General features: G+C 52.0%; 1 protein-coding gene across 1 annotated transcript in view; it reads left to right on the top strand.

Moving 5' to 3' along the window:
- Nucleotides 1–2149: 2149 nt before the first annotated feature.
- The window catches only part of RTN4R (reticulon 4 receptor), a 64673-nt gene continuing 39587 nt past the window's right edge, over nt 2150–27235 (top strand). Inside the window, exon 1 of the mRNA XM_065738649.1 lies at nt 2150–2171. Coding sequence (XP_065594721.1) covers nt 2150–2171 — 22 coding nt within the window. The remainder of the gene's footprint in view (nt 2172–27235) is intronic.

Below are 27235 nucleotides of genomic sequence, written 5' to 3'. Positions count from 1 at the left end.
TTACTGCATAGGAGTGGGGCTACTTTTACATTTGGGAGGCTCTGTCCTGTCCTGAGAAAAGCCAGATTCATCTCTGTCCATTGGTGCCCTAAAAACCCTGCATTATGGGGTAGGATCTGGAGAATAGCCATCCTGCAGGCTCTCTGGTGCTCAGGGTCCTAACCTGGCCTCTGAATCTCTGTTCTTGAACTGCAGCAGAACATGACAGCTTCTTCAGAACCTCTCCAGCTTTGTGCAGTTTTACGACTTGGTGATGACACAGTGCCAAAGTGAAAAAAAATAATCAAAAAAGCTCTACTCCCACAGCTTGGCCAAGACACATTGCCCCTAAGACAATCTGTGGGACGTCCCCAGAGCTCTGCCAGCTGCAGCCTTCCTCGTCCTGTCCCAGTTCTGATGATCCGACATTGTTCCCAAAGGGAGCCTTTTCCCAGCTCCACATTTACACTTTGGCTGTGGATGGTGGATAAAATGACAGCAAAAGGTTTCTAGAAGACGTCTGGAAGACACGCAACCCAGATGCCTGCGGGCAGAGGCTGCTCTTAATAAATGCCCTCCAGCTGGCTCAGATGCCCAGCTGACCCTTCCTTTTTGCACAGGTGACTGCAGGCACTGGAGATCTTTGGTTGAGAGGAGGCATTGTACCAGTTTGCTGTCTCATCTTTTACCATCCCTACAGAGCAAGCTGGGTGGGCCTTCAATAACGTGGTTACAGCACAAGCACTGGGTGCAAGCAGCTTTGGAGATGGCCAAGATAAGGGTGACAAGTCGTAAGAGAGAGATGGATATTCAATAGCATACATACCTGTATATATATTATAAATATGTATATATATATACACACACAGATAGCAATTCTAAACATCTCACTAGCAGAGCCAGAGCCACCGTGTCTCCCTTCTCAAAACTTTCTGCTTTTTCTGGCACCATCCTTCCTTCCTCCTTTGCCCATTGAGCAAATGAGATCAGTTTAATGAGATCTGGCTTCCTGCTCCTCGGGACAGCTGCAGATGGGAGCTGCCTGTGCACTGAGCACTGTCTGCTCCAGGACAGGGAAACAAGTGAGAGGGATGAGGATGGAAAACCACCTTCACTCTGTTTCATCTTCAACCAGTGTAAATATTATGCTTTTAGATAAACTGAGGCAAGCTCTCATCCTTGCAGCAGGAGAACGATCCCAAAAGCACACGGGTGGTGGGATGAGATCGGGTAGAGCCGGGGAGGAGATGCAGACTGCCTTCACTCGGCCTCCCCTGGGAACGCAGTGACCCCACAGCAGCAGAAAGGATCCCGGCAGCGGTCTCTGCGGCAGGGCAGAGCTGAGCCAGGTGCCTCCGCAGCCTGCCCGGAGAGGACCCGGCTCGGGAGCGCCAGGATCCTTCAGTGATGCCCGTGCCGAGCGCTGCGGGCTGCGGGCGGCTCCAGGAGCCGCTGCCGGTTGGAGGCGAGGGAGCGGCCGGCCCGATGCCCGCATCCTCCCGGCCGGCCCTATCCGCAGCATCCTTTAGGTGGCACTTCTCCTCCAGGAATGAACCTCCCAGCCCCACGCCGCCCTACCCGGGCACCGCGGGGACCCGCCGCCGTCGGAACGGCTCCGGCTGCCCCCGGAGCGGCCCCTCCCTCCCTTCCTTCCTTCCTTCCATCCCGTGCCCGTCTCCCCCGTCCTCCCTCTCACTCCTTCAGCCAGTAAATCCGAGCTAGGCTGATTCCTCTCACGTCAAACCACATGATCCCATAAAACATTCATCGCCTCTCCAAGCCCCGCTCCCCGCTCGCTCGCTCCCGGGATCCGCCGCTGCAGGCTCCGCTCTCCCCTCCGCCGCCTCCGGCTCTGCCTCCGCGGGATCCGCCGCAGCCCCGGCCCCGGCCCCGTGCGTGCGGCGGGCGGGAGGGAGGACGGAGGGAGGAGGCAGGCGGGCGGGCAGGCAGGGAGGGAGGGGGAGCCTCGCCTGGATGCTGACTCCAGCTCGGGGGCTGCTCATTCCCCCGATGAGCGAGGGCACCGGCACAGGGAGAGCCCCCTCCCCGCGCTCCGCTCCGCGCTCGGGCTGAAGTTTTTTACACCGAGGACCTGCTCCGCTTTCTCAAGGATTGTAATACTCCGCCGCTCGACTTTGCGCCTCCAGACGTGCCTTCCCCGACCCCTAAGATGAAGAGGGCGATAGCTGAAGGTAGGTGCGTCTCCCCCCCCCCCCTACCACAACCACCACCACCATCACCGCCGAGGCTCCCCAGGGCAGAGTGATGTGGCCACATCCCACGGTGCGGTGCGGACTCGGAACTTCCCTGCCTGCAACTTTCTTCGGCGGAGCGGCGGGGTCCCACCGCTGGGGGAGAGCGGCCGGCACCCGTGGGTTGGGGGCCCGCATGTCTCTGGGCCCGGGAGAGGCGGAGGTGGGGTGGGGGGAGAGGAGGCTGAGGCCGGGCTGGATGAGGGTAGCACGGCTACGAGATGCGGCCCCTCCTGCTCCCTCTTCCCCCCGCCTCGGTGCGGCCGGGCTCCCCCCGAAGTTGGGGCAGGCAAAGTGTTAAGGAGGTTGGGCCGGGGGAAAAAAAGCGGCATCCTCCGCTCTCAAGGCTGCCTCCCACCGGGGCAAAGCCCGTGCTGCTGGGGGAGGTGGCCGGAACGGCGGAGCCTGAGATGAGGGCGGAGGCAGCCAGCCCGGCTTTCCTCCGCTCCCCTCCCGGCTGCCGCGGAGCGATGCTCCGCTCCCGACTGAGCTGCGGAGGAGCCGCGGATAGCTCCGGCCGGGGAAGTTCGCGGAGGTTGCGGGATCCCCGAGATCGGGATTCTGCGGGGATGTGCGCGGGGCCGACCCCTCCCTAAGGGACCCCCGCCCGCTTCGGTGCCCGCCGGGCAGAGGAGCTCGCGGAGGAGCCCGGCAGGGCAGCCTCCTCCCGCTGCAGATCGCCCTTTTCCATCTGCTCGGGCAGACTTTCTGCTTTCCAGTTCCCGGTGCGGACGGATCGGGCTGCGACCCCTGGTTAGGGGGTGCCCCGCTGTAAGCTCGTGGCTTTGCCCATCCCATTTGCAGCGTCTCCGGGTGAAACCCGACATGGAAACCCGAGTTCGGAGGAGCACATGCTCCCAGGTTCGGGCTGCTTGGAGAAGCGTGCCCAGGTGTGCTGCTGGAAAGCCAGCCCGAGGGCTGCAATACTGATCTCGAGCCATCGGCCCCTCGTAGCAGCCCAGGCTGCTGGGTAAGGGAGCGTTTGGCACACGGAGCTGCACCGAGTCCCTTCCCATCTATGCCATCTCCTGCTCGCTTTAAAGATACAATCATTATTTTTGTTATTATTTTTTTTTCATTTCCTTTTTATTTCGTTTTATTTTTTTCTATTTGGAAGACACTCCAGCTCATTCGTTCGTGCCAGCAAACGGATGCACCCCAGCCCTGCTCCAAACACGTCTTTCCTCGAATCCTTTTCAGCCGTGAAACGGCCAATGGCTTTCAGTTTGGCAAACACCTTGGGGGGAGCGGGGGGTGGGGGGAGAGCAGGTTGCAGTGCTGGGCCTGCAGGGCCCTTGGGTGATGCTGAGGTGTCCAGCATCCCTCTGCTATGTGCCATGGTGTAGGCATTTGGGCGACCCATTGGTCTGACCCCCACGGCTGCCCGCCGTGGTGCTGGCCGTGGTACCCAGGTGATGGGTGTGGTGCAGCACTCGGGCACTCGGTGATGCTGCAGCACTGTCTCTGCACCGTGACTTTCCCGCGTTTCCAGCTGCTCCCGAAGATAATGAAACGCAAAACCCGCGTTACGACAGCTTTATTTATAGAACGAAGCTTTGAGGGGGTTGACTTTTTCATTTTTTGATTCGTTTATTTATTTATTATTTCCCCCGCCACTCGTGAGAGGCTGCTGCTTGCTGGTAGGTGTGACTGTGAAGTCCTTGTGAACCTTGGGAGACGATGTTTAGATGAGTGACCATCCTCTTGCATCTGGACTACGTTTCCCGACCGGGGGCTGCCAGAATGCTCTGAGTGCTTTGTAAGCCAGAAATAGCCAGCAGGGGCAGTTAGAGGCAGAGCTTTCACCTGGTGTCCTCGGCACTTCCTGCTTTATTAACACAATTTATATATATTAAAAGAGGTTTTTCCAAGCTCTTTTTTCTTATTTTTTTAATAGAATTTCTTATGAAAAACAAAATCCTGCAGTATAAGAACCCACACCAAGCTTGGAGAATATTTATTTGGCGATGTAGCAGCAGCTCTTTCTTTTCCTTGAGGGAAAACACCATCAGTGAATTATTTTATATTTCCTTTCTTTACTCTTTTCCGTTCATTTCAAGGAGCCTCAGCATTTCCCAAGCTTTGTTCCTTATTCCTCACCAGGCAGCACAGTGCTTTGGTCCAACATTCTGTGTGTCCATCCATGGATGTGTTCTGAGAGGTGTTTTAAAGTGGAATATTAGAGCAAAAATAGCAAGGTGCCGTTGTGCTGCTCCGTGCTGTGAGGTTGTGTCAGTGCAGATGTGGCTGTGTCTCTGCTGGTTTTGTGATATTCTGCCCTGTAAGAGAAAGCTGGCTCAGAAAATAAGTGAATTAGAAGCAGTGAGAGCTGCCACTGCCCTCTGCACTGCTGTGGTTTGTGGGCAGTGGGTGTTCATGCAGCTGACCAGAACGTGGGGAATGTGGCAGCCCTGTCCTTGCAAGCCCTGCTCTCTGTTAATTACCTGCATCCCATGTTTGGATGCTCTGGGCTTTGCATAGTGAGAGCTCATAAAGTGCAGAAGTGGCAGCAGTGGGGAGGAAGGGAAGCAAAATCTGCAAATCCAGCAGCACCTCTGTGGATTTTGGCTTGGGAGCAGTGTGAGAGACTGAAATGGGGACAGAGAAGAGAAGGATGCTCCGGATCCCAGCTCCTGGGCATGCTGCCATGGGCCCTGCGTGCACAACAATGCTGCTGCAAGGATCTGCTGCCTGCCCTGAATGCGCAGCATCCTCCTTCCCTCCCCACTCTGAGCCCCAAAGGAGGGGAGGAGGAGAAGGGAGAGGGGAGAGATCGGTTGAGCCAGAGCCTCAGCACAAAGCAGGACAAGGAAGATTGCAAGGAGCTGAGCTCTAATCCCTGTGCTGAGCCTGCCCGTGGCTGCTGTGCCCACTGTGTGTGGTTTGGACGTGCTGCAGGATGTGCCCTGGCAGAGAGGCTGAGGCCACGGTCCGGGTGTAGGATTTGCCCTGTGCGACCCATGGGAGGGCAGAACCGAAAGGAGAAGAAAAGAAGTCGGTCTAATTAGGCATGCTCTCTCTTCCCTTGGATTTGCAATGCTCCACGCTGCCGTCACCTTCATTAAGACATTTCTTGGAGTGCCAAGTGCTTCTTTTGATCTTCCTAAAGGGGTTTGTTTATCCGGAGACGTGCATGCAAGGATACGGGAGCATCCTATACCACTGCAAAGAGCAAGGCAGCACTGCACTGTGGTGCCTGCAAGGGCTGAGAATTGCACCAGGGTTTCTCCCTCCCGTCCTTCTGCTGTGTCCTGGAGCCATTTGGGTCTATGAGCTGTGTGTGTGGGAGGGAGGTGGGAGCTTGTGATCCACGGAGCCCAACCTCTCCTTTCCCTTTTTGCTATGGTTGCAACTCCTGGAGGTTTCCAGAGGCTGAAGGAAAAGGGGGAAAAATGACGCAGAAAAGTCAATCAGCAAAAAGAAGCAAAGGGTGGAACCTCTCGTGCTTGCATAGAAATGCCAAAGGAATTGCACCAGACTTTGCTAAAATGTGCAAACTCACCTCTTCTTAGAGCTACAGCAGCACGCAGCAGCACGAGGTTTGGGTGGCTGCTGCTATGGAGGTGTTCAGTGATGACTCAGAGCAGGGTGGCTTCAAAGTGGTTATTTCCTGTGGTGTGTGTGTGCAGCACACATGGAAATCCTACCTGGATTTGAGGCAGAAAGCGTCTGCATGTGGCATGCATGGGCACTGCCTCCATTTCCTTTGCCTCACTGAGGTCCGGGCTTCTGCACCCTGCTCTTGGCTCTGCTTTTCACTTCCCTGTACCCTTGAGCAGATTGCTCAGCTTATCCAGCTCTGACGACGGGAGAGTGATGCTGAGCTATCTCCCAGGGGGCCTAGAATGCACACAGAAGTTGGACCTGAGCTGAAGCATGCGGGTGCAGGCAGCAGTGACACATGACATCAGGTGACAAGATGGATGGTGCTCTCCTTAGGGCTGGTGCTGCACCAGCAGCAGGTTTGTCTCTCTGCTCCGGCCTGCCTCCCTCGCTGCCTTTGTATTGCAGTTTGGAGCTGAACATCAGTGATGGCACATTTTGCAGTATTTTACTGTCTCCCTCAGCTCTCTCTGCTCCTGGAATCAGGGGATTAGAAAAGGGCTTCGTTTTATTCTATAGCCTTCCTTCCTGGAGCTGCCAATGGAAGCCCAAAGCGTTGTACAAGCATGTGCCAAAGCATGTGAGATTTTCTGGAAGGAAGGAACTTCTTGCATATTGTGACTTTTTTAAGTGCTGTTCCTTGAAGGCTCTACAGGGTGAGGCTGACATCAGCCTTTCCCCTGGGATACACCTGCCCTATTCACAATATGAGCCACCATTTGCTCATGTGCAGCTTGGGGTCCATCGGTGCTTACCTGCACATCATTCCTTTCCGTGCTGTGCTTAAATGTTCTTAGCTGTGGGTTAGAAACCCTTTAGAAAGTCAGGGATTACCCTCCAAACACCTTGCTCTGCTCTTCTGTTGGGTTCCCCTTCTCAAATTCCAGCTAAGGAGAAACCAGCCTTTGACATGGGATACCTGTGTCCCTTCTGCTGCCCTTAGGGGATCAAAGTCCTTCTGCTAAATGATGCTCATTTTCCTGTTTGCTTCCTGGAATTTAGACTCAGAAAAAGATAAGAAATAATAAGAAAAAGATGGCTCCTTGCATTTCTTGATGGTAGTTTATTTCATCTCTTGGCGTTGCACCTTCCATAGGAAACAAAGGAATGTTCACATTCAAATTCGGTGCTTTCTTTTCCACCCTGAAAAAAACTGGACCATTCTGGTGCCCTGCATGGATGTACATGATGATCTAGGAAGAAGGGGTCATTAATGCAACAGAAGCAACAACTGTGATTGCAGTTCAGCTTTGCTTTCTGATGTGTCAGATCCTCTCCCATGCGCTGTTCACTGGGGAAACTGGTTGAATTTTATTTCATTTTTTCCCAAAGAATGAATCTTTTGCTCGATCCATCTGGCTGCTAAATTCTTCTCCTGAAGCTGTGCAGTTTGCTGGGAGTTCATTTGCGTCTTTAGCTACTAAGGAGGAAGTAAAAGTGACTGATTAGGGTGAGGCTGGGACCGTTCACATCAAAGTGACAGGTTTTGTGAGCTGGATTTGGGAAAGTGTTTAAAATTGGTGTGTTTTCATTAAATTTTGAAGACTGTGGGCAGAACTGTGCTCTGGGCGCTCCGGCGCAGCTCTCGACTCTGCACCCCACGTTGTTATGTCAGAGTGAATTGCGTGGCTGTTAAAATTTGTGTGCCCTGGTTTGATGACTTTAAATATTGATTTTAATTGGGTGCCTTTCTTGAGGCCGTGAGTGATGAGCGGGGCCGTGCGTGATGCGCAGCGTGTAGCACGGTGATGTGTGTGGGAAGGGGATGCCAAGCCAGCTTGACTCTGAAATACACAGGAGGAGGAGGAGGGGGGCAGGGAAAGCCTTTGGAGGACCAGGATTTGGCTTTCCTTGCTTCCAGTCAAGCCTGGCCAAGGGCCCTTCCAAGTGCATGCAACCAGCACAGGGCTGGCATGACTGATGCTCCCCGTGGCCGTGCAGACGTGGTTAGTGTTGGCTTTACACTAGAGGGCTGTCTGTCCCTTTCCCTTCAGAAGAAAGGCATTAGCCTGCGTGCTGGGAACACTCCTTTCGTTCACAGCCTCGCAGCAATTTGACAGCGGCCCCGTTTTGTTGGCTGGGTAACGCGATGCGGGTTTATTTACTGCTCCCCTCCTCCCTTCGTGCTGCGTAAGTGCATCCTGCTCCTGGTGTGGAGGGTGCTTGGGAGCCGTTGGTCTGGAGTGACGTGGAAGCTCTCTGGTTTCATTGCAAGGAGCTCTGTCCTCTTCCAGCGAGTGCAGCCACAGGTCAGCAGCCTTTTTGCAGACCCAGCAGCCTTCAAACCCGTGGGATTTTTCCCCTCTGGTTCATCTACGCATCCCTTGTGCCTGTGGGAGCTGCAGCCCTGGGTGTCAGCAGCATAGCTCTGTGAGCCATAGGGTGTACCGGGTTTGAGATGCTCTGGAAATGGTTGTCTGGGTGCTGGGGGGGGGGGTCTTCAGTGCCACATTCTGAAAGATTTGGTGGTTTCTTTTCCACAAAATTGGGTGGGACAGTTTCCTCTGAACCGTAGAAATCAAGGAATCGTTATGGTTAGAAAAAGCTTTTCGGATCCCCAGGGCCAACCCCAGCCCACTCCTACAGTGCCCACGTCCCTCAGTGCCACATCCCCATGATTCTGGAACACCTCCAGGGTTGGTGACCCCCTCCCTCCCTTTGCAGCTGTGCCAGTGCATCACCTCTCTTTTCTGAGAAAAGTGTTTCCTAACATCCAACCTGAACCTCTCCGGGCACAGCTTAAGACCATCACCTCTTGCACTATCACCGTTACCTGAGAGAAGACTGACTGCTGACAACAGGGCTGGGCCTCTGTGAGACCACTAGCCCTCGGCTACCATGATGGGATTTGGCTCCATATGGGCACTCTATTTCTGGTTTGCTTCATTCTGTTCCTGGTCACTTGGGGCTGAGCCTGGTGTGCACCGAGGTGCAGCATCTCTCCTCTGCCAGCAGCTGATTTATCAACTTCAGGGACTTCTCTCCCTCCCTCCCTCCCTCTTTTCTCAATTTGCAGCTAATATGTCGTGAAGGGAGTGGGGGGGGGGGGATTAATAATGGTAATTACAGCAGCTCACGGTCCTGAGTGCTGACGCTAACCACGTGCGTGGTGATGGATGGTGGGAGAGTGAGGTGCTGCAGGGATGCCATGCGTGGTGGTGGCTGCGTAGAGCTGAACCTGGCAGCACTGGCAGGGCAGGAGGGAGGTGTGCAGCAGGCTGTTGAAATGGCATTCCCAGCTCGGCAATCACTATTTCAGTTTTCCCGAGGCTGGGGCTGCCTGGGCTCTGCTCTGTTGCTCAGAGATTGGTGCTGAGTGAGAAAAACGGGCCCTTGTTCTCCCAGGTTGGAAGGCAGCACCGAGGGAGCTGCACAGCCAAAGAGAGACATTTATATGAGTGGCAGAATAAATGAATCTGAGCTGCCTCCTGGGAGCCAGCCCAGAAGAGACTGACTTCACTTGGCCATGGCTTTCCAGTGGGAAATGTTTTTCTTTTGCTGTATTTATTTTTGGCTTTCCTAGTGTTTTGCTAGGCTTACAATTAATCCTACGCTTCTGGGTGGCCAGCTGGGCTGTGGGGACAAAGTCTTCTTGAAAGCAGTTTGCTTGGTCATTTCCTGAGGACCTTGGATTTATGGGAAGCTGAGGACTGCATGACCTGATGCCCTGACGGAGAAGAGCTTGGGTGCTGGGGCTGGGCTCACCTCTCCCCCAGGTGCAGCTCTCCTGGTTTGGTTGCACTGAGCATCCCCCACAGCAGCAGCGGATGCCATGCTGCCTGGGTGTGTGACTGCAAGACACAGCCCCTGGGGAGGAGATGGGACAAGCTGTGGTCCTGCTGCTCTGAGCCTGAGGAGCACCGTGCCGGGCTGCTTAAATATATGAGCTCTCTGAGCATGCAGGGCTGAAGCAGCACAGGCTCTCTGCAATGCTAAGAGATGCTCTGAGTGAAAGGGACATGCTTGCCACTTGGCACGAGGAGAGGTGGGAAGTGATAATTGGAGACAATGATGGCACAGGGATCTCTCAATGTGATAGGAGCTAAATGACACGGAGAGGAATATTGCACCTTGTTGGGAGTGTCAAAACCAGCACAGAGGCAAGGGAGAGGAGCAGGGACTTTGTGCAATCCAGCAGCTCCTGCGGAAGGACCTTGGCCAAGCTTTGGCTCCGGCTGCAGCCTGCCTACCCCAGCAACTCCCTGTACTCAGTTCCCCAAAGCCCTCCTGCTTGGGGATGAAAATGATGAATAGGATTGGTCGTTTATGCCAAGTACCCTCTGGGTCTTTCTGGATTATTACACAAGGTGTGTGGTTGTAAGTCCAAAATGCCCATCACAGGGTGTGCATGTGCCTGAGTGCATGATGCATTGGGGCAACTGTCTGTTGCAGGGGAAGCGGGGTGGGCTGAGCTGGGCTGTGTGGGGAAAGAGGATCCAGCATCCAGGAGAAAGCACAGTGACAAATGGCATGGGGACGATAGCTTGGCTGTTCCTTCTGGCATGACTGCCAGATGGCATCACACAGAGTAGAGGAGGAGGAGAGCATTTTGTTAGTGGGAAAGGGCTCTGGAGCAGCCTCCCACAGGGTCCTGCTGAAAGTCCACGTATTTATATTTTCAGGAGAGCATCCAGTGATGTCAGCCTGCAGGCTCTCTCTCCTAGTTAGTACAGAAGCGTCCCCATTGCTTCTTCCCAGGACACATGCAGCCCTGATTGTTCCTGGCAGGTAATGCTGCCTTCCTCCTCGCTGGCCTTCTTCAGATTCACTACCATATCTTCATCCACTGCTGTGGTCCTACACTTTTGTCCCACTCAGAACTAGGGTCTGCTGTGCAAAGGGTCCCATGGGCAGCCCCACTGGATGCAAGGTGTGTGCACCCTGCGTGGTAGGCTGGCAGCAGTCCGTCTCACAACTTGTGGCTGGCTCTTCCCAGCAGCCCTGGGAAATATGCAAATTTAACCTTTGAATTTACTGTGCTGTTCTTTTCCTGGGAAATGTCATTCGGGGCATCAAGCTGGGACTGCTGGGAGGGGAGCGGGCATCGGTGGCATATGCTCTGTCTGTGGGGGTGAAGCTGAGATCCCCCAGGGAGCCCTCAGGTGCTCCCCACAAGCAGGAGCTCACCATGCTCTCTGCCTTCACTGCCAGTGGAAGCTGCTCCAGCGGGTGGAACAAGTCTGGGGGTCTCAAGCTGGCTCCTGAGTGAAGTAAGGAGGGTTCTGTCCCAGTTGTGGGTGCTGAGAGGAGCTGGCAGCAGTGGCACGGCGGTGCTGGGATGCTCCTCTGCCTCAAGAGATGGGGCTTATGGAACTCTGATGGGATCTGACCCAGCCAATGCTGCAGGAGGGAGCTCCCAGCCCTGCTGGATGTGCAGAGCTGAAAGTGAATTCCACGTGTTGTGGCTGGCAGTGACTGATGGGACCATCCTAGCTCGGGCCGACACTAAGCTGAAGGGCTGAGTTTCCAGGCTGCCCCTGGGAGGTGTCTATGGAGCAAAACAAAGATGTGATTACAGCGCGGGCAGGAGTGACAGTGCAAAGAAGATGGATTTCAGCATGGCTGAATAACCAAAGACCATCTCCGTGTCCCAGGAGGGCTCTGCTCTGCTTGCTGGGCCAGCCGTGCTGAAGTCGTCCCTGTCACATCAGCTCAGTTACTGCTCCTGGCTCCTGTCAGCATGGATGTGCCTCTCTGCAGTGTTCCCATTGCACCTACGTGGGCTGTGCCAGCTGAAGAGCTCAGTGGTGGTTTGGGGATGGTGGAATGAACCTGAAGAGCACTGTGCACAGCTCTGGTTGTGTGGCCATGGTGCAGGTGTCCCCTACAGCTTTTTGCAGAGTTATTACACTCCCCAGTGCTGTCTCTGTGGAGAAGTGCTTTAGGATCAGTAGTGTAGGAGCTCCCAGAGATCAAGGCATGCAGCTGAGCTCTCCTGCAGCACCCTCCAAAACAGCCAGCGTGGGCAACTCTGGGCCAGCAGCACCCTGAGCTAACAGAGCAGAGTGCCTTCACAGGCATCCCTGAAAACAGCGAAGCAGAATGCCCACGTGATGGGTTTCAATAGGAAAATAGCTTCATTTCCCAGCTCCCACAGGGGGTTTTTGGAAAAAGCAGAGAGTAAATAAGGGTTTGGAAAGCGACGACAAATACGTTTTGGGTGCCCTTCCAAGCAGCCTCAGCTGTTTGAAATTACATTCACATCTCAGAGCAGTGGCTCTGAGTTGGGGAGTGTGAGGCCCCAAAGATCTCCAGATCTAGCACGCTCTTATTTGCTTGGGTGCTAATTAAGAGAGCGTCAAAGCTCTGATATGTATTCTGTAACTCCCTGTAAATTCAGATAAGAGACATTACAAATCCATCACAGGTGTATTAAAATCCCCTTAATTAATGAACTATAAACACAGCTGTCCCCTGGAGAACGACTGTGAACAATGGATGGGGGCAGACACCAGAGCTATGAGGCGAGGTGGGGAGGATGCTGCCCATACAGTCCTCACTCCCCAGGAGAGAGTAAGGCAAAGATTTTTTGTAGAGGAAAACTGCTGGTGGTTAAGCATTCAAGATATTGCCAGAGCCTTTGGTTTGGCCAGCTGTGCTGCTTTGGGACCAAAAAGGCATCGTGCTTGTCTACTTGAAGTGGTTGGAAAGATGAGAGCAGCATGGGGATGGGTTTCCCCATCCTGTGCAACTTGGGAGTGGGTGGCCTCAAGGGACAGCAGTTGAAGCCCCTGTGCCAGACATGCCTACAAAAGTCAGCCTGCCCCGAAGCTATGCAAAAATTCTGCACTGAGAAATGCAAAATTAAGTGCGTGAAGAAGAATAGATCCAAATGGAGACAGGATTTAGAGTATCATCCCCTCACAGCAATGGTTTGCTTGAAGCATGCTTTGAAGCCAGTGGAAAACTGGGTCCAAACACCGGGGGACTGCCATTATCATTAGGTTATCTGTGGACTCAGCGTGCTCCTTGGCCACAGATACCTTTCTGGCCAAGAGAAGACCCCTTCCTTATCAAGCTTTCTTAAAAGCAGTGTTATTTCATGGAGCTTTCACCATATTCATGTTTTCTGGTTAAGAATAGAATTATAAGACCATCAAGTCCAAACATCAAATGCTAGGGTGTGAGCTGCTGGTGTTGTTAATGCAGAGATTCAAGGAGGGTGGATTCCTGGATCGAGAACTCCAGTCCAGAGCTGTGATGAGCTTATGTCCCTTGAAAGCTATGGAGAGAGCTGCCCTACTTCCAAATGGAACAGTGCAGGGAAATCCCACGAGTTGTCCTTCAAAGGGCAAGAGCTACTCATCTTCTGGAAGGTGGCAGGGAGGCCCACTGGCTTTCTGAGTGACATGGGTGTGAGTGAAGCCAGTGAAAGGAGGTAGATTTCTTTCCTAAAGCTGTCATGTTACATGATTTGACATTGATGGTACAGTTTCTTCAGCAGCAGGAAAGCAGTTGTGTTCCCTGCTCAGTGGGTTCAGGGGTTGCAACGTCCCTGGCAAGGCTTGTTGATCAGCCCACTCTGATAACACAGTGTTTGAGCTCACTGAGAAGTGTGCCTTGTCCAAACTGCCTTGCACTCCCCGTGGTCCCCCCATGTCGTGTCAGCTGGGGGTGATGAGCTGTGTGACAGCTGGCTGGGTGCTGCACTCACAAATCAGCATGGCTAAAGGGCAACTCACCATGCAAAGATGCAAGGTCTACATATTCCTGATAGCACTTTCAAGCCCTGAGAAGATCCAGATGTGCTTTCTACAGCAGACTCTATTCCTTACAAACCCTGTGGCAGAAATACTGATCTGTGCCTTGCTGGCTGCACCAGTAATCTGTTCATCCCCTTATGAGCCCTTAATGTCCTTCAGTGTCCATTCCTGACATCTGCACCCTCTCCTGGCTATTCCCCATCCTGGGTGAGGACGTGCAGGGCTGCCAGCAATCCTGGCCCTGAAATGCCTGCAAGGCAGCTCCAGCCAGCTATGAGATTGTCCCTCAGGGACACAGGTTGGGACCTCAGAGCCTGACCTGAGAATAGCAGGATTGCTGTGTCCCTGTGAGGAAGTCTGCCTGGTTTCAGGCTTCACTGTCTAGACAGAGCAGGGAAAGAGCAAGGGGGGGTCATGCAGTGATGGCACTCAGAGATGCAATGTGAAGCAGCCATGTCCCCCATTCCCAGCAAGGGCACCTCTGGAGGCCACCCAGCTCACCTCCTTGACTACCCACCACAGAGGATTTCAGGCACCACATCACTTCCACAGATGGGTGGCAAGTCTGGTTTGTGTGATGTCCAGGCTCTTGGGAGCCTGGACAGTGCTGCATGCAGTTCACACCTGCTTCTGGAGCTCCCTTCCACTGGAAGGACTCTGAAGGTGCTTACCAGTGCCCGTGGGAGCTGGCAGGGCAGAGTGCTGTGGTGCAGGCTTCGTGTTCCTCCTGGGCATCTCAGTGTGGGATGCACTGGGAGTCCCTGTCCCCGTGTTTCTTGGGGCCCTGCTGGAGAGCTGTGCTGTGGCTTTGGTACACCAAGGGCAGCTCTGAAGTTCTAGGGAGGGGGTACCAACAAGCTTCGCACGACTTGATGGCTCTATCATAGGCTGAGCAGATTGAAGCACCTGATGTCTACCTGGCACGCTGTAATAATTCTTCACTGTCTTTTCTGCTGTCTAAGAAATGATTTGATGAGGGTATGGCCAGTCAGGCGTGTGGGAACAGCTGCTGCTCCAGTCCCTGCTGGAGGGCTCTGCCTCCTAGGTGCAGCTCAGGCTGGTGAGGCTGGATGTCCTCCGAGTGTGGGTTGGGACCCATGCAAGCCTGGGGCTCCCTGTGCCACATTCTACCCAAGAGTCCATGTGCTCTACCCTCCAGACTGGCTGTAAAAGCTGTCTAAAAAGTGGGTGGACCTCTGGGTGCCCTCAGAGGTTAACCCATCACTGAGATATTTTCTCTGAAGTGCATCTTGCCTCCAAAGCTGTGGGCTGCAAGGACAAAGAGATGTCTGTCCCCTTTACTGTATTCCTCATCATGCTTTGCTTGGCTCTGGAAACTGCTGTATGTTATCTGATCTGTGTGTAATGTCTGCGGGTCCCCTGCTGTCTGAGGAGAAATCAGGCTGCTTGGTTAAAAACATAGAAGCTAATTACTTATCCTTATTGCTCTACTAAGCTCACATTCATCTGAATCCCCACCAGAGATAAGGGATATCAGTGGTGACTGAGCTATGCATGAGACAGCATGGTCCCACTAACCCGTGCACAGCCCTCCTGACATTCACCTGAGGAGGAGACAGAAATGATATGGGAGCCAACCCCTGGCTCACTTGCACAGAGGATCCTCTGCACAGACCTTGGCTGGGAAGGTCTAGTGCACGTTGGGTCCTGCAAGGTGGATATAAGCACACTTGTGGTTTTCTTGCCCTGTCTGTGCTCAACGAGACTCAAACATCTTATATACAAACCAGAGCAGGAAGGCACTTTGAGGGAGGAAGAGCTGCAAGTCTGGCAGAGCTGTTTGTGCTCTGGGGTACAGGGCTTTCTTCCCAAATGCCTTCAGGAGCTGCTTGTCTAAGCGCAGCTGTAAAGGAAAGCAACAGAGCTTTCAGGTGGCACTGCCTCTTTTACTCTTTCAGGAGGAAGAGTGTCTTATTATAATTGCCTTGCTTATTTGGAAGAAAAAGACCACTGTTACTAGAAATTCAATATAGAAATTACTGGTTACTACCCTCTGTAGACTAATTCTGAGGGTAGCAGAAGAATGAGGAATTTAATGCACACTATAATGAATGTCAATCTTCTCCCTTAATGAATAGGAATCACAGTTTGCTGCACATTGTAGGGAAATGAAAAGCGTCCAAAGTTCAATCCATTTTTTCCTTTTCTTTTTCCTTTTTTCCTTTCTCCCCCCCTCATTTATATTATTTATTTTTTTGTAGAGAGATAATGCTATGCACAGCAGATGGGTACATCCATTTGTCAGTTCTAAGGATTTTTATCTCTTACCATACAAGTCAGAGTTTTCCTTCAACAGAGCTTTGTAAAATTTCCTATACAAGCGGAATTCACAGAGCTGGATCCTTGTAGGAAAGTGGATTTCCCCCCTCCCTCCTGTAATAAACCATCCAGGCAATTGGAAGCAGAGGTGACCCATTCTTTGTTTGATGTGGACCAGCTATTCCCAGTGCCAGCTCTGCTCGCTCGGAGCACAGAGGAGCGTTTGTGTGCGTGTGTGACAGCTGTGCAATGGGATCCCTTGCAGGGATGCACGACCACGAGCTGAAGGCCACATTTGCAGCGAGAGCTTTACATCTGGAAAGGTCTATGGGGTGAGCACGGACAGCACTGCTCCTGGCTGAGGAGGCTGTGCAGGGATTGGTGTTTAACAGCAGGGAGAGGCTAGGCTCCTCAGCACAGCATGGGCCGTGTGGGCCATTGTGGCTTTGCTGGTGTGATGCAGGCTTGTAAAGTGTTATTCCTTAAGCCTGGATGTCCTTTAGGATTATAGAATCATAAAGGCTGGAAAAAAAACCTCTAAGATCTCCAAGTCCGACCCCAGCCCTCCCCCACTCATGCTCACTGACCTCCTCCCTCAGTGCCACATCCCCACAGTTCTGGGACACCCCCAGGGATGGTGACCTCACCATTTCCCAGGACAGCCTGCCCCAGTTCATCACCACTCTTTTGGAGAATAAATTTTGGTTGGCTTTCTCATTGCATCTCTCAGGAGGCTTTTAAAGTCACAGATCATGGGAGAACCAAGTTCACCTGAGGGCTAAGCCAAGCCCCATCACAGTGGAGGGACAGCAGTGGCCCAGAGCCACGCTGCAGCTAATATAATGCAGGGAGTGAGAGCTGCAGAGAGAACCTGCCCCTGCTCTGAGCTAATCCTCCAGTTCCCTGAACTGAAGTGTCTCAGTACTCTCAGGAAGGAGCTTTTAGGCAGCTCCATTGCCGTGAGGAATAGCACTTTACCATGACCTATGCAGCCATCTGCCAGCCTTGCAGACTTTGGGGTGTATATGAGAGTTCAGGGGTCCACACACCACCCGGCCCCCAGGGCACAGGATGGGATGTGTGGGATGCAATAAGGTGGCCCCTTTGGGGGTGGGGTGAGGAGAGGGAATGTCTCCCACAGGCAGAGTGGTGCCAGTGTGGGGCTGGAGAGCCTCCTTGCTGCTGTGGTCCTGGGGATCCGGAAGGAGTTTTTCCATCTGTTCTTTCTTATGTGCAAATGCAGGCTCCAGCTGAGCAGATGCAGGCTCTGTGCCAGAGGAGTTTAGAGTTCCACTGTTTTAAAATATTTATTAATGTGAAGATGTAGTTATCACTTAAGCTGAAGCAATACAGTGGAAGTCTTTTTGTTGGAATGGAAGTTAGTGATGCTGAAAAACCATTAAGCTGTAAATATAAACTATATTAAGTGCTCAGTAGCAACCTTAAAAATCCCTTTGTTGGTTGCTTTTCTTCTTCAAGGCTGAGTGTTTGTTGAGGGGATTACTCAATGCTATCGCTCCACGGCATGCCCAGTTCTGCCCGATAAGTTGAAGAGGGACATGAATGGCTTTGCAGCAACATTTCCCCAGCAGCTCAGCTCAGTGCTGTGCCTTTCAGCAGCTGGAGGCTCTACAGCCATGCGAGTGCTCAATGGAGGCAGGATGAGATGGCTGAGCATCTCTGCTTCTCCTCCACCTGGACAGATGGTGCTGGGATCCCACACTCAAACCGTGGGCTGATGTCCCCTTTCTCTTGCCTTGTCGTAGAATCATTAAAGTTGGAACAGACTGCAGAATTTTGTAGTATTTTGCAGAAGCTGTTGGCTTGTGCCCTCTGCTGAGGTCAGGGTTGCATTCCTCTCTTGTCCTGAGTGGAGTGAGTGCAGTGCAGAAGGGATGCTCCAAGTGAGATGTAGAGTGAATGAGCGCTGCCCATGGCCATGGCTCACAGCCTTCTGCATTCAGCACTGCTGAGGAGCTCTCTCCCAGCCAAATAGGCTCCTTGCCCAGTATGGCATCAGGCTTGATCCTCTTGTCTTTGCAGATCAGCCAGAAGAGATGGGCTTTTCTCAGAAAATGCTGCTGGAGCTCAAAGCAGGTGTCACTGGGTCTCTTCTAATCACACTGCCTCTGAGCTCTTCCCTAAAAAAGAAACGAAGACAAAAGAAGAGAGGAAAGAAGGAAGGAAGGAAGGAAGGAAGGAAGGAAGGAAGGAAGGAAGGAAGGAAGGAAGGAAGGAAGGAAGGAAGGAAGGAAGGAAGGAAGGAAGGAAGGAAGGAAGGAAGGAAGGAAGGAAGGAAGGAAGGAAGGAAGGAAGGAAGGAAGGAAGGAAGGAAGGAAGGAAGGAAGGGAGGAAGGGAGGAAGGGAGGAAGGGAGGAAGGGAGGAAGGGAGGAAGGGAGGAAGGGAGGAAGGGAGGAAGGGAGGAAGGGAGGAAGGGAGGAAGGGAGGAAGGGAGGAAGGGAGGAAGGGAGGAAGGGAGGAAGGGAGGAAGGGAGGAAGGGAGGAAGGGAGGAAGGGAGGAAGGGAGGAAGGGAGGAAGGGAGGAAGGGAGGAAGGGAGGAAGGGAGGAAGGGAGGAAGGGAGGAAGGGAGGAAGGAAGGGAGGGAGGGAGGGAGGGAGGGAGGGAGGGAGGGAGGGAGGGAGGAAGGAAGGGAGGAAGGGAGGGAGGGAGGGAGGAAGGAAGGGAGGAAGGGAGGGGGGGGAGGGAATAAAAAGAATCCCCTCTTTGGTTTCAAAGAAGGAACCTGATTTGGTTGCTGAGAGCATGAAGCTGTATGGGTTTCTTGGTCAATTTAATTTTACATAATAGTGTAATTAAACTGTACAAATTTAAAGAGCACCTGGAATATGTAGGCATATTCTAAAATATCTTATCTCGTGTTTCAGCCATAGCTCGTGAATCTGCCGTGTTTCTTGCTTCTGTTTCTTTCCTATCCACTCTCCATTGTGGCTGGGATATCACTGGGAGTTGCACCTCTTCCATGTTTGCCTGTAGATCCTGTTCTGTTTGCGCTCTCCTCTCATACACCACAGAAATGAGCACCTTTTTTTCTTCAGACCATGTGCTTGGCACGATGATTTTTTGGAGGAGAACAGAGCTTCGCCTCTGAGTGAGGCTCTTCTGCCTTCCTCTGCCTTGCTGCCAGCACAGCCAAGCTGGGGTGATGCTGCAGAGCCCTGCTGTCCCAGCCTCTGCCCAGCCTACCCTTCCCCCTCCTGCCAGCCCCAGCTGCTGCTCTGCCCCCAGGACATGCCAAAGCATGTAATCCCCTTTCCTCGGGGTGGCTAATTCTGGCACGCTGGCTACTTCCCTGCCGCTGTCATCTGCACACTTCCCCCTAAGCTGCTTTTCCAGGTCAGGTGGACGGCAGCGATATTTCTGCTGCTCTTTCTGAGCAGGAGGATGCTCTCTGCCAGTGAGCTGATTTCAGGAACCCCAAGATGCTGGTGGTGCCCTTGAGGCACCTTCGTTGTTATTGGGCTATGTGGGTATTCTCCCCACTGCTTGTTGGGTAGCTGAATTACGGGGGACATTTTCCCTTTACTCACCACTAGAGCATCCCCAGCTCTCCAGATGAGGAGAGTCCCCTCTCAGTCTTGCTTGGGGTTGCAGATGTCAGAAAGAGCAGCCAGTGGAGTTTTTATGCATTGCTTGCAGGAAATCACTGCTCTCCATTCAGTAAATCACCTTTGACTCCACTTTATGCACTCCAGATGAAAACAGCAGACTTTATTCCAGCAAAGCAAAGAGCTGAAGTCTTGGTTATAGCGCTGGAGACTTTGCCAGCAGAGGGTAAAACAAACATGAATTGCAGGCCTTATCGATTGCTGAGCTTCATCCCTTGCTGCTCCCATGTCTTTGGTAGCTGGATAAGCCAGCAAGCACACCCCACTGCCCCCCAGCACAGCAGCTGCCCTCAAAGGTTTTGCAATCACAGCACTGCTTTGCAGCTCTGTCCCCTCTTCATGGGATAAATCCAGTTCTTTTCAGCAGGAATTTTGTCTGTAGGAGCACTGAACATGGTGGGGGGGGGGGGGGTCTGACTGAGATCTGGGTTTTGTTGCTTGCACGGCGCTAGTGGCTTATAAACGAGGAACACCAATTCATGACAGGGGTTGTTCAGACCTTGCTCAGGTCCACCAAAGCCAGGGTGTGGGTTGGAATGGTTGTGTCAAAGCCCCACCAGGTGTCACTGGGGAAAGCCTGGAGGGGTACCTCCAAACTCAAGGATCTCCTAAAAAAAAAAGGGATGTGACTTTTTCCTTCTCAGCTGGGGATGAAGGAAGGTGGCAGCCCAGCCCCTTGGCTTCAGCTTTTGGGGGTTGGAGATCAAGAAGAACATATGAGGAGCATCCAGAGGGCTGGATGGGCTTCTGGCTTTTCTGTCCCTTCATGATGCAGCTTGGTTCAGCCTCAGCCACCTCTGGGATATTCACTGAAATCCATCTGGAGGGAAAAAGGGAGAAAAAGATATGTTGATCTGCTTCTTTTTGCATGTGTGCACAATCCAGGCTCTTTGGCTGCTTCAAGCTCCTGGCCTAGGTTACTACAAGATGGATTATTTTTGCACGGAATTGTCTATAAATAGGGGTCTGAGATGTTGTTAATTTGCTAGTTGTTGCTGCTGAGAGAAAGCAAAGGGTTTGGGAACCTAGTGGCCCCTTAGGCATGGCAGCTGGTTTCTTTGTGAGACAAAGTCGGAGGGATTTATTTTGCAGAGCAAAGTGAGCAAGAAAGGAAAAAAAAAAGGTGCAAACGTCATCTCTGGAGGGTCTTCAAAGTCTGAGCACCTCTGAGAGGCTTTAGAAATTCAGAGTCGACCCCACTCTCTTTGTTTTAAAAAATAAAAAATAAATAAATGCCTCCCCCCTCCCTCCCCACTTCGCATCCCTGGCATTCTTGGTGAGGGTTTCAGAAAGACTCCAAAATGTGCTGGCTGCTGAATTAATTACGAGCAGGTTTCCTCTGGCAGAGTGCTCATTGCAGGCTGTACACCCGATGGAAAATTAAATGCATTTTGGTGTAATTGAAGCTCTTTGGTTCATTTGGAGGACTTTGAGTATTCAAGTTACTCCTCTTTTTCTTGCGCTGCATGGGGAGGGGATGAGAGCGTGCAGGGATGGGGTGGGAAATGGTCTGTGCTGCTCCTGCTCTGTGCAGTGTGCTTGCAGAGGGCTCAGGAGGCAGTGTTTAAATCATGCTGCTTCTTCCAGCAAACAGAAGCCAGGAAAGCCCATCCCATGTGTGGGCTGTGGGAGGTCTCCCCAGCACTATCCTTGTAAGCAGGGTTGGAGCCAGCACTTCTCCTTTGGTTTTATGAGCACTGTGCTCAGCAGAGCATCAGGCAGGGCTCAGCAGAGCAGCTCACGAGCAGCATCACCACAAAGATGGTTCATAGCCCTGAAGTTATGAGGTGTCCTTAAAAACAGGGTGGTAAAGTGATGCTGTCCCTCTGCTGCCCAGGATCCTACAGCTCCCAGAGGCACTGCCCCAGCTCAGCCAGTTTGCTTTCACCAGTTCAAAAACATAAAATCCATGCCTGGGAGGTGGCAAGTGTAGCTATCAGTCATGGATCTACTTCCAAATATTACATAAATCTCATCTGTTGTATCTGGCAAAATCTAGAGCTCTACCCTACACTCAAACTTTCTCCAAAAGACACCAAAAACCTTAAATCTGTGCTTGCAAGGTTAGGTAGAATCCTAGAATTGGCTTAGGTCAGAGGAGACCTTAAAAGTCATCCATTTCCAACCCCCTGCCATGGGCTGATTGCCCTCCACTAGATCAGGCTGACCAGGGCCCCATCCAGATTGCTTTGAATATGTTCCAGGGATGGGGCACCAACATCTTCTGTGGGCAGCCTGTTCCAGTGCTTCACCTCCCTTTGAGTAAAAAATTCCTTCCTAAGATCTAACCTAAATTTCCCTCGTTAGCTACCAGGCAAAGGTTTACTTCCAAAAATGACAACAATTTTCAACTACCAAATCTGGCAAACTGTGGGGCTGCAGTCCTAAGCTCAAACTCTCTACGCATGCCAACAAAAACCTGAAATCAACGCCTGCAAGAAGGCAAGGCTAGCTAGCCAGGCACGGGTCTACAGGATATCTTGGCCACACAATATGGGGCTCAGTCCTAATTCAACAGAACCTCCACCTCTGAGCCATCACATGAGCTCTCTGCTGAGCTCAGCAGCATGACTTGCAAGGAGAAAAGTGGGTCCAGGTCTGCTCTAACTGCTCTAATTGTGCACAGGCAACGGGAAAGGCGACGGCTGGGCACTTCTACATTAAGTTATGTAAGGATATAATAGCACATGATGTTGTACAGCTATCTAAACAGTGCTTCATCCCCCCTTCTGCTGGCTTCCTGCCCGTGAGCTGGACGTGTGATGTGTCAAGTCCAGCCAGCATCAGTCCCCAGTGTGAGTTATCAGCTCGATTTCAGGCAGGGCTTTAAGTATATTTGAAACACAAAGGGGAACAGAATCCCCCTCCATCTCCTCCATGAGCAGAACCCAATCAGAAATATTACAGATTGATCAGTATTTTATCTGGGAAGGAGGACAGCTCCTTAACATCATTAAGTAGTGACCTTTAAAACTCATATTCTCCTGCCAGCCAGATTTGGCAATGGATAGAGCGGAGACGGATGGCGGCAATGGGGAATAAAATCAATTGTTTGCTGAGATCAGTGCGTGTGTGTTTTCAGTGGCATGGAGGTCCCTGGGCCACTGTTCACAGTCTCTTTCAGCACATTTCTTTTTTACAGCAGAATAAATTCTGTTTGGGGCCCGAGATGAATTTTCAGAGTCATATGTCATGTTTTACAAGGGGCTGACAGCACAAATTGGGGGAGAATAATGGTGCCCAGCCCTAACTCACTTCAATGACTTTATTAGATTTCTCATCCAGAAGCAGATGAGCAGGCTGGGTTCTCGGGGATGTTTTCCTTTGGGAAGCCCGTCCGCCTATTTTCAGGTTCAAATTTTGGTGTGTGTTAATGCTCTGCCTGGGTTAGGCTGTAAACGTGCTGGGCGGCAGCAGCAGAGCCAGAGATCGTTGGGTGCATGGTGCCTCACATTGGGATGCCCTATATCTGGGTCCTGACTTCTGCAGCCTCTGGTATTACCTGTCTGTCAGTTGGGAATGAGGCTGTCTCATGAAGTGTCAACCCTAAAAAGGATCTGGGCAGGTTTGTGCTGAACCACTCTATTTATGGCATCCCGTGGCTGTGAGGTGATGGGAATCCAGGCTGTAGTGCTCTACATGTGGTCCCGTGTGCTTTAAGGTCACGCTGGTGCTGTGAAAACAAAACAAGGCACAAAGCTGGATCGTAGAATCACAGAACCATTTAGAAGTCATCTGACCCAACTCCCCTGTGATGAACACCCACAGCTCCATCAGGTGCTCAGAGTCACTCCAGCCCAACCTTGGGGTCTGCAGGGATGGGGGATCACCACCTCTCTGGGACGTGTGTGTTCCAGTGCTTCACATCATCACGTCCCCATGGCAGCACCTCAGTGCCCTTGGTTGTCACTGCCTGACCCTTTTGTCCTCCTCAACTTCAGAATGATGGCATGACTGCCTGTGCCAGCAGTGCCCTCTTGCCACAGGACAGCCGTGTGCCACTGCCACCCTCTGGTGAGCTTGGAGGGCCAAAAGTGGGGCAAGATCCTGAGCACGGACGTGTGGTGTGAGGCTACAGTGACCCACTTATGTCTGAGGGGACAAAGGAGGAACAAGGGACAGACCTCAGCTCTGGCCTGGAGGTGTTTCAGCTCCTTCCAATGTACCCTGCAGAGTCATCACAGGGCAGCGAGCTTTCAGAGATTAACAGGGAAGTGACGCATCTGTTTTACAGCCTTCCTCTCTGACCTCTGAGAAGTGATGGTGAGGACTCACTGCTCGTTCCCATGTATTTGTTGTAGGACACTGAGGTGGTCACTTATCCACAGCAGAGCCTTGGGGATGGTGGCAGAGAGCAGATGTGTCTCCTGGTCCTGGTGGTAGCAGGAGTGGGGGCACTACAAAATCACAGAGTGACAATGACCATCTTTGGTCTCCCATCACCTCTAAGGATGGAAATGTGTTTTTTATCCTCAAATCCCTGAGCAAATACAGCAGTTGGCATGGCTTGTCTGTGCCCCTGATCTGTGTGAACTTGGTTCTCAACCCAGGGCAATTGCAGACAAAGCACCAGTGTCTCTGATGAGGATCTCCCTGACTTTGGGATGCCTTTGCAGAGCTCAGACAGCCCTTAAAACAGAAGGTTACCCTAATTTATAGTCCCTGGATTTATGGGAGATGTATATCAAAAGAGAATGTAATAGCTTTCCTGTAGCCCACTGGCAGAGGGGGGACTGTCCTCAGGACTGGAAGCAGGGACAGCTGTGGGCTCATCACCTGATGTAACTGCCTTAACTCTTTCACTTCAGAGCTGGTACTGTGCTCACTGGGCTCTCTGCCCTTTGGGCCAGCACTGAGGACTTAAAGTCATCCCTTCCTTCAGCCTCCTTTCTTGGTGCTCCCACCTGTAAAAGTGGCTTTGGTGTCCTTTGGTCACATTAGTTCCTATGTTGCTCCTCATTGCTCCTCTAAGCAGCTGCAGAGCTGGGATAGAGCTGTGGGGTGTCATCTCTGTCTATTGGTGTGATGCCCCATCGCATCCTCCTTTCCTGCCTGACAGGACAGACCTGGAGTGAGGTGCTGGGACCTGCAATCTGCCCTTCCAGTGTCTCACTGTCTGCAGTGTCTGCATGGAGCCCCAGGTGATGCCCTGGCTTCAGAAGTGCCATAACCAGGAGAGAGCTGGTGGTGGGTGGAATGGCTTTGGCTCTTTTTGCTTCAGCCAGAAGGAATGCAGAGCCATGGGTGCCAGTCCCATCTAGCACACGATAGCTTTTTGTGGCTGGAGGTTTGCCTTGGGGGCTGGGGAAATTAGAGGATAAATGTAGGCATAGGAGGATGGTAGTTGAAAAGCTGGTGTTCTTGTGGCCCGAGCTCTTGCATCCTTCCTCATCCTCTGCAATTGCTTGTGTGCAAATGGCTGTTGCCCTCTTTAGAATCTGGCATTGCTGCTAGAATATGTTCTGCTTCTTTAGCAGTTCAAGAACTTCAGCAGTTACAAAAACTTCTCTTTAAAAATTCATGCTGTTCTGTATCATGTTAAATATTTATTCTTAAGGAACAATGCGTTCCCCTTCCCCCATTCTGCTATGATACCTATTTTGCATATGAACTGATTAATAATTAAGAGCCTTACATTTTATTTTCACTAACAGAAGATGTGCTCCAGCCAATTGCATGCCTGCTGCGTTCTGCTGAGCTGTGAATTCACCTTTCCTCTCCAGATTGAGGGATCCTCTCTAGTTGCAACTTGTAGCTCTCCTGCTTGGAGACCCCATGCTGGCCAGGGTCAGTCTGGGACCTCCTTCAGATCTGTAATACTCCAGGGCCGTGGCTGTTCTTGCCATGGGGAAGACTGGCTCTGAGTATCAGGTCCGTGACCAACATCAGAGTGGGGGCACTTCTGATGCAGCTGTGAGTTCCCCAGGGCAACTCCTGGCTACAGCACTGTCACTTCAGGGCTCATGAACTGGGCTGGATAGAGAGCTGACATAAGGGCGAGCTGCACCCTGGGATTAGAAGGAGTTTGTCCTGCTAAAAAGGCAGGATTACCATTCAGAAGAAATGCTGAGAAAACTGCATTTTCTAATTCTCTGGGGGATTTCAGCATTATCCTCCTCTTCCTCCTTGGTGGGAAAACCGAACTCCTCTCGTTTCCCTGTAGATAGGAAATACGATCCCAGCTGGTTTGCAAACATGGGAGCACCTTGCTCTCTGTAATTCACAGGCATCACGAGTAATGTTATTTATTTTTTTTTTCCACCAATGAAAATGAAACGACAGGATCCATCACATCCAAGAGGTGTTTGAGGGTTCAGGAAACGAGGAAATTAAAGCGGATTGTGTTGAGGAGTTTGTTTGGGGAACTCTGTCAAAGCAGATGTGATTCCTCAGAGCATCTCAGCTGGCTCTGCCCTTTAGGCTGGAATTACAAAATGAAGAGGCTGTGCAACACCCAGGTTTACAAATGCATTTGGGTGCATTTGTCTCGGGCTGAGATTTAGCAGCCCGAGTTGCAAGCACTGTCATAAAGGACAAAGATTGCCTGGAGGGCTGTAAGCAGAGGGGAAGGATGGGTGATGGGAAGGATGGGGTGTGCTGTGGCTGTGTGTGGGGTGCAGGGGGCTTGTGTTGCAATCAGTGCTTCTTACTTCACCGCTCCATTAGTGAGCTGGAGGCAGCGAGGGGGCAGCACTGCAGGTGGTGCTCAGCCAGGAGATGCTCCATACAGGAAATAACTTGCAAAGGCAGATCCAGGTCTTTGCATGCTTCCAGGCTGGCAGTGTGCCATAGCGAGGGCTCACTGAGAAGGCAAGATCTTGGTTTTGAGAAGAGGGATGTAAGAGATGCGTTGAGGCCTGGTAGAGCTCTCTGGCCCAGTTACAATAGCTAGGCTGTGTGTAGGAATTCAGTCTGCATTTTGGGCAGGCTGGCTTTGAAGGCACCAGAAGATGGAGATGCTGCTGTTTCTCCATGTTGTTCATGGCTATGGCTAATCACTAATTCCTGATTTAAGTTCTAACCTTAAACTGCTAGGTCTTGCTTTCACATCCTCTGCTGAATTAAAGAGCCTTTGAGTACCCTCTTGTTTTCTTCCCTGAAAATGCTTAGATGCTGTTACCAGGTCACCTATTTTAGCTTCTCTTTAGAGGAGAGGCAGATCATGTGTCTTCCATCCCGCACCATTTTTCCTGTCTGCTGGTACCATTTCAGGCTCTTCTTTGCAACTGCTTCTGCTCTTCAACAGGGATCCAGGACTCGCCCTGGCTTGTGACCATAGAATCACAGAATCACAGCATATTCTGGGAAGAGACCCATAAGGACCACAGTAGCATAGAATGGCTTGATTTGGAAGGAACCCTAAAGCTCATCCAATTCCAACATCCATCCCTGGACTGGTTACCTCCACCAGCTCAGGCTGCCCAAGGCCCATCCATGGCATGGAGCACTGCCAGGGATGGGGCACCCACAGCTCTCTGGGCAGCCTGGGCCAGAGCCTCATTGCCCTCTCAGTAAAAAATTTCCCCCTAACATCTCACCTAAATCTCCCCTCTTTTAGTCCACTGAAAGTCCACTCAGGTGTTCCCTGACCCTTCTTTACTCCAGGCTGAATAAGCCCAGCTCCCTCAGCCTTTCTTCACAGGAGAGGTTCTCCAACCTCTGAGCATCCTCGTAGCCTTCTTCTGGACCTGCTCCAGCATCTCTGCTTCCTTCCTATGCTGGGTCCTCCAGCACAGATCTTTGTACCTTGCTTCAGCTGCTTCTCAGACATTTTGCCCTGCAGACCCTTC

This window comes from Cyrtonyx montezumae, unplaced genomic scaffold, assembly GCF_038088225.1.
Source record: "Cyrtonyx montezumae isolate F1298 unplaced genomic scaffold, pur_monq_1.0 scaffold_23, whole genome shotgun sequence".
In the NCBI taxonomy this organism is placed as follows: Eukaryota; Metazoa; Chordata; class Aves; order Galliformes; family Odontophoridae; genus Cyrtonyx; species Cyrtonyx montezumae.
Note: the sequence above shows the minus strand (reverse complement) of the source record. Positions and strands in the feature narration are given on the sequence as shown.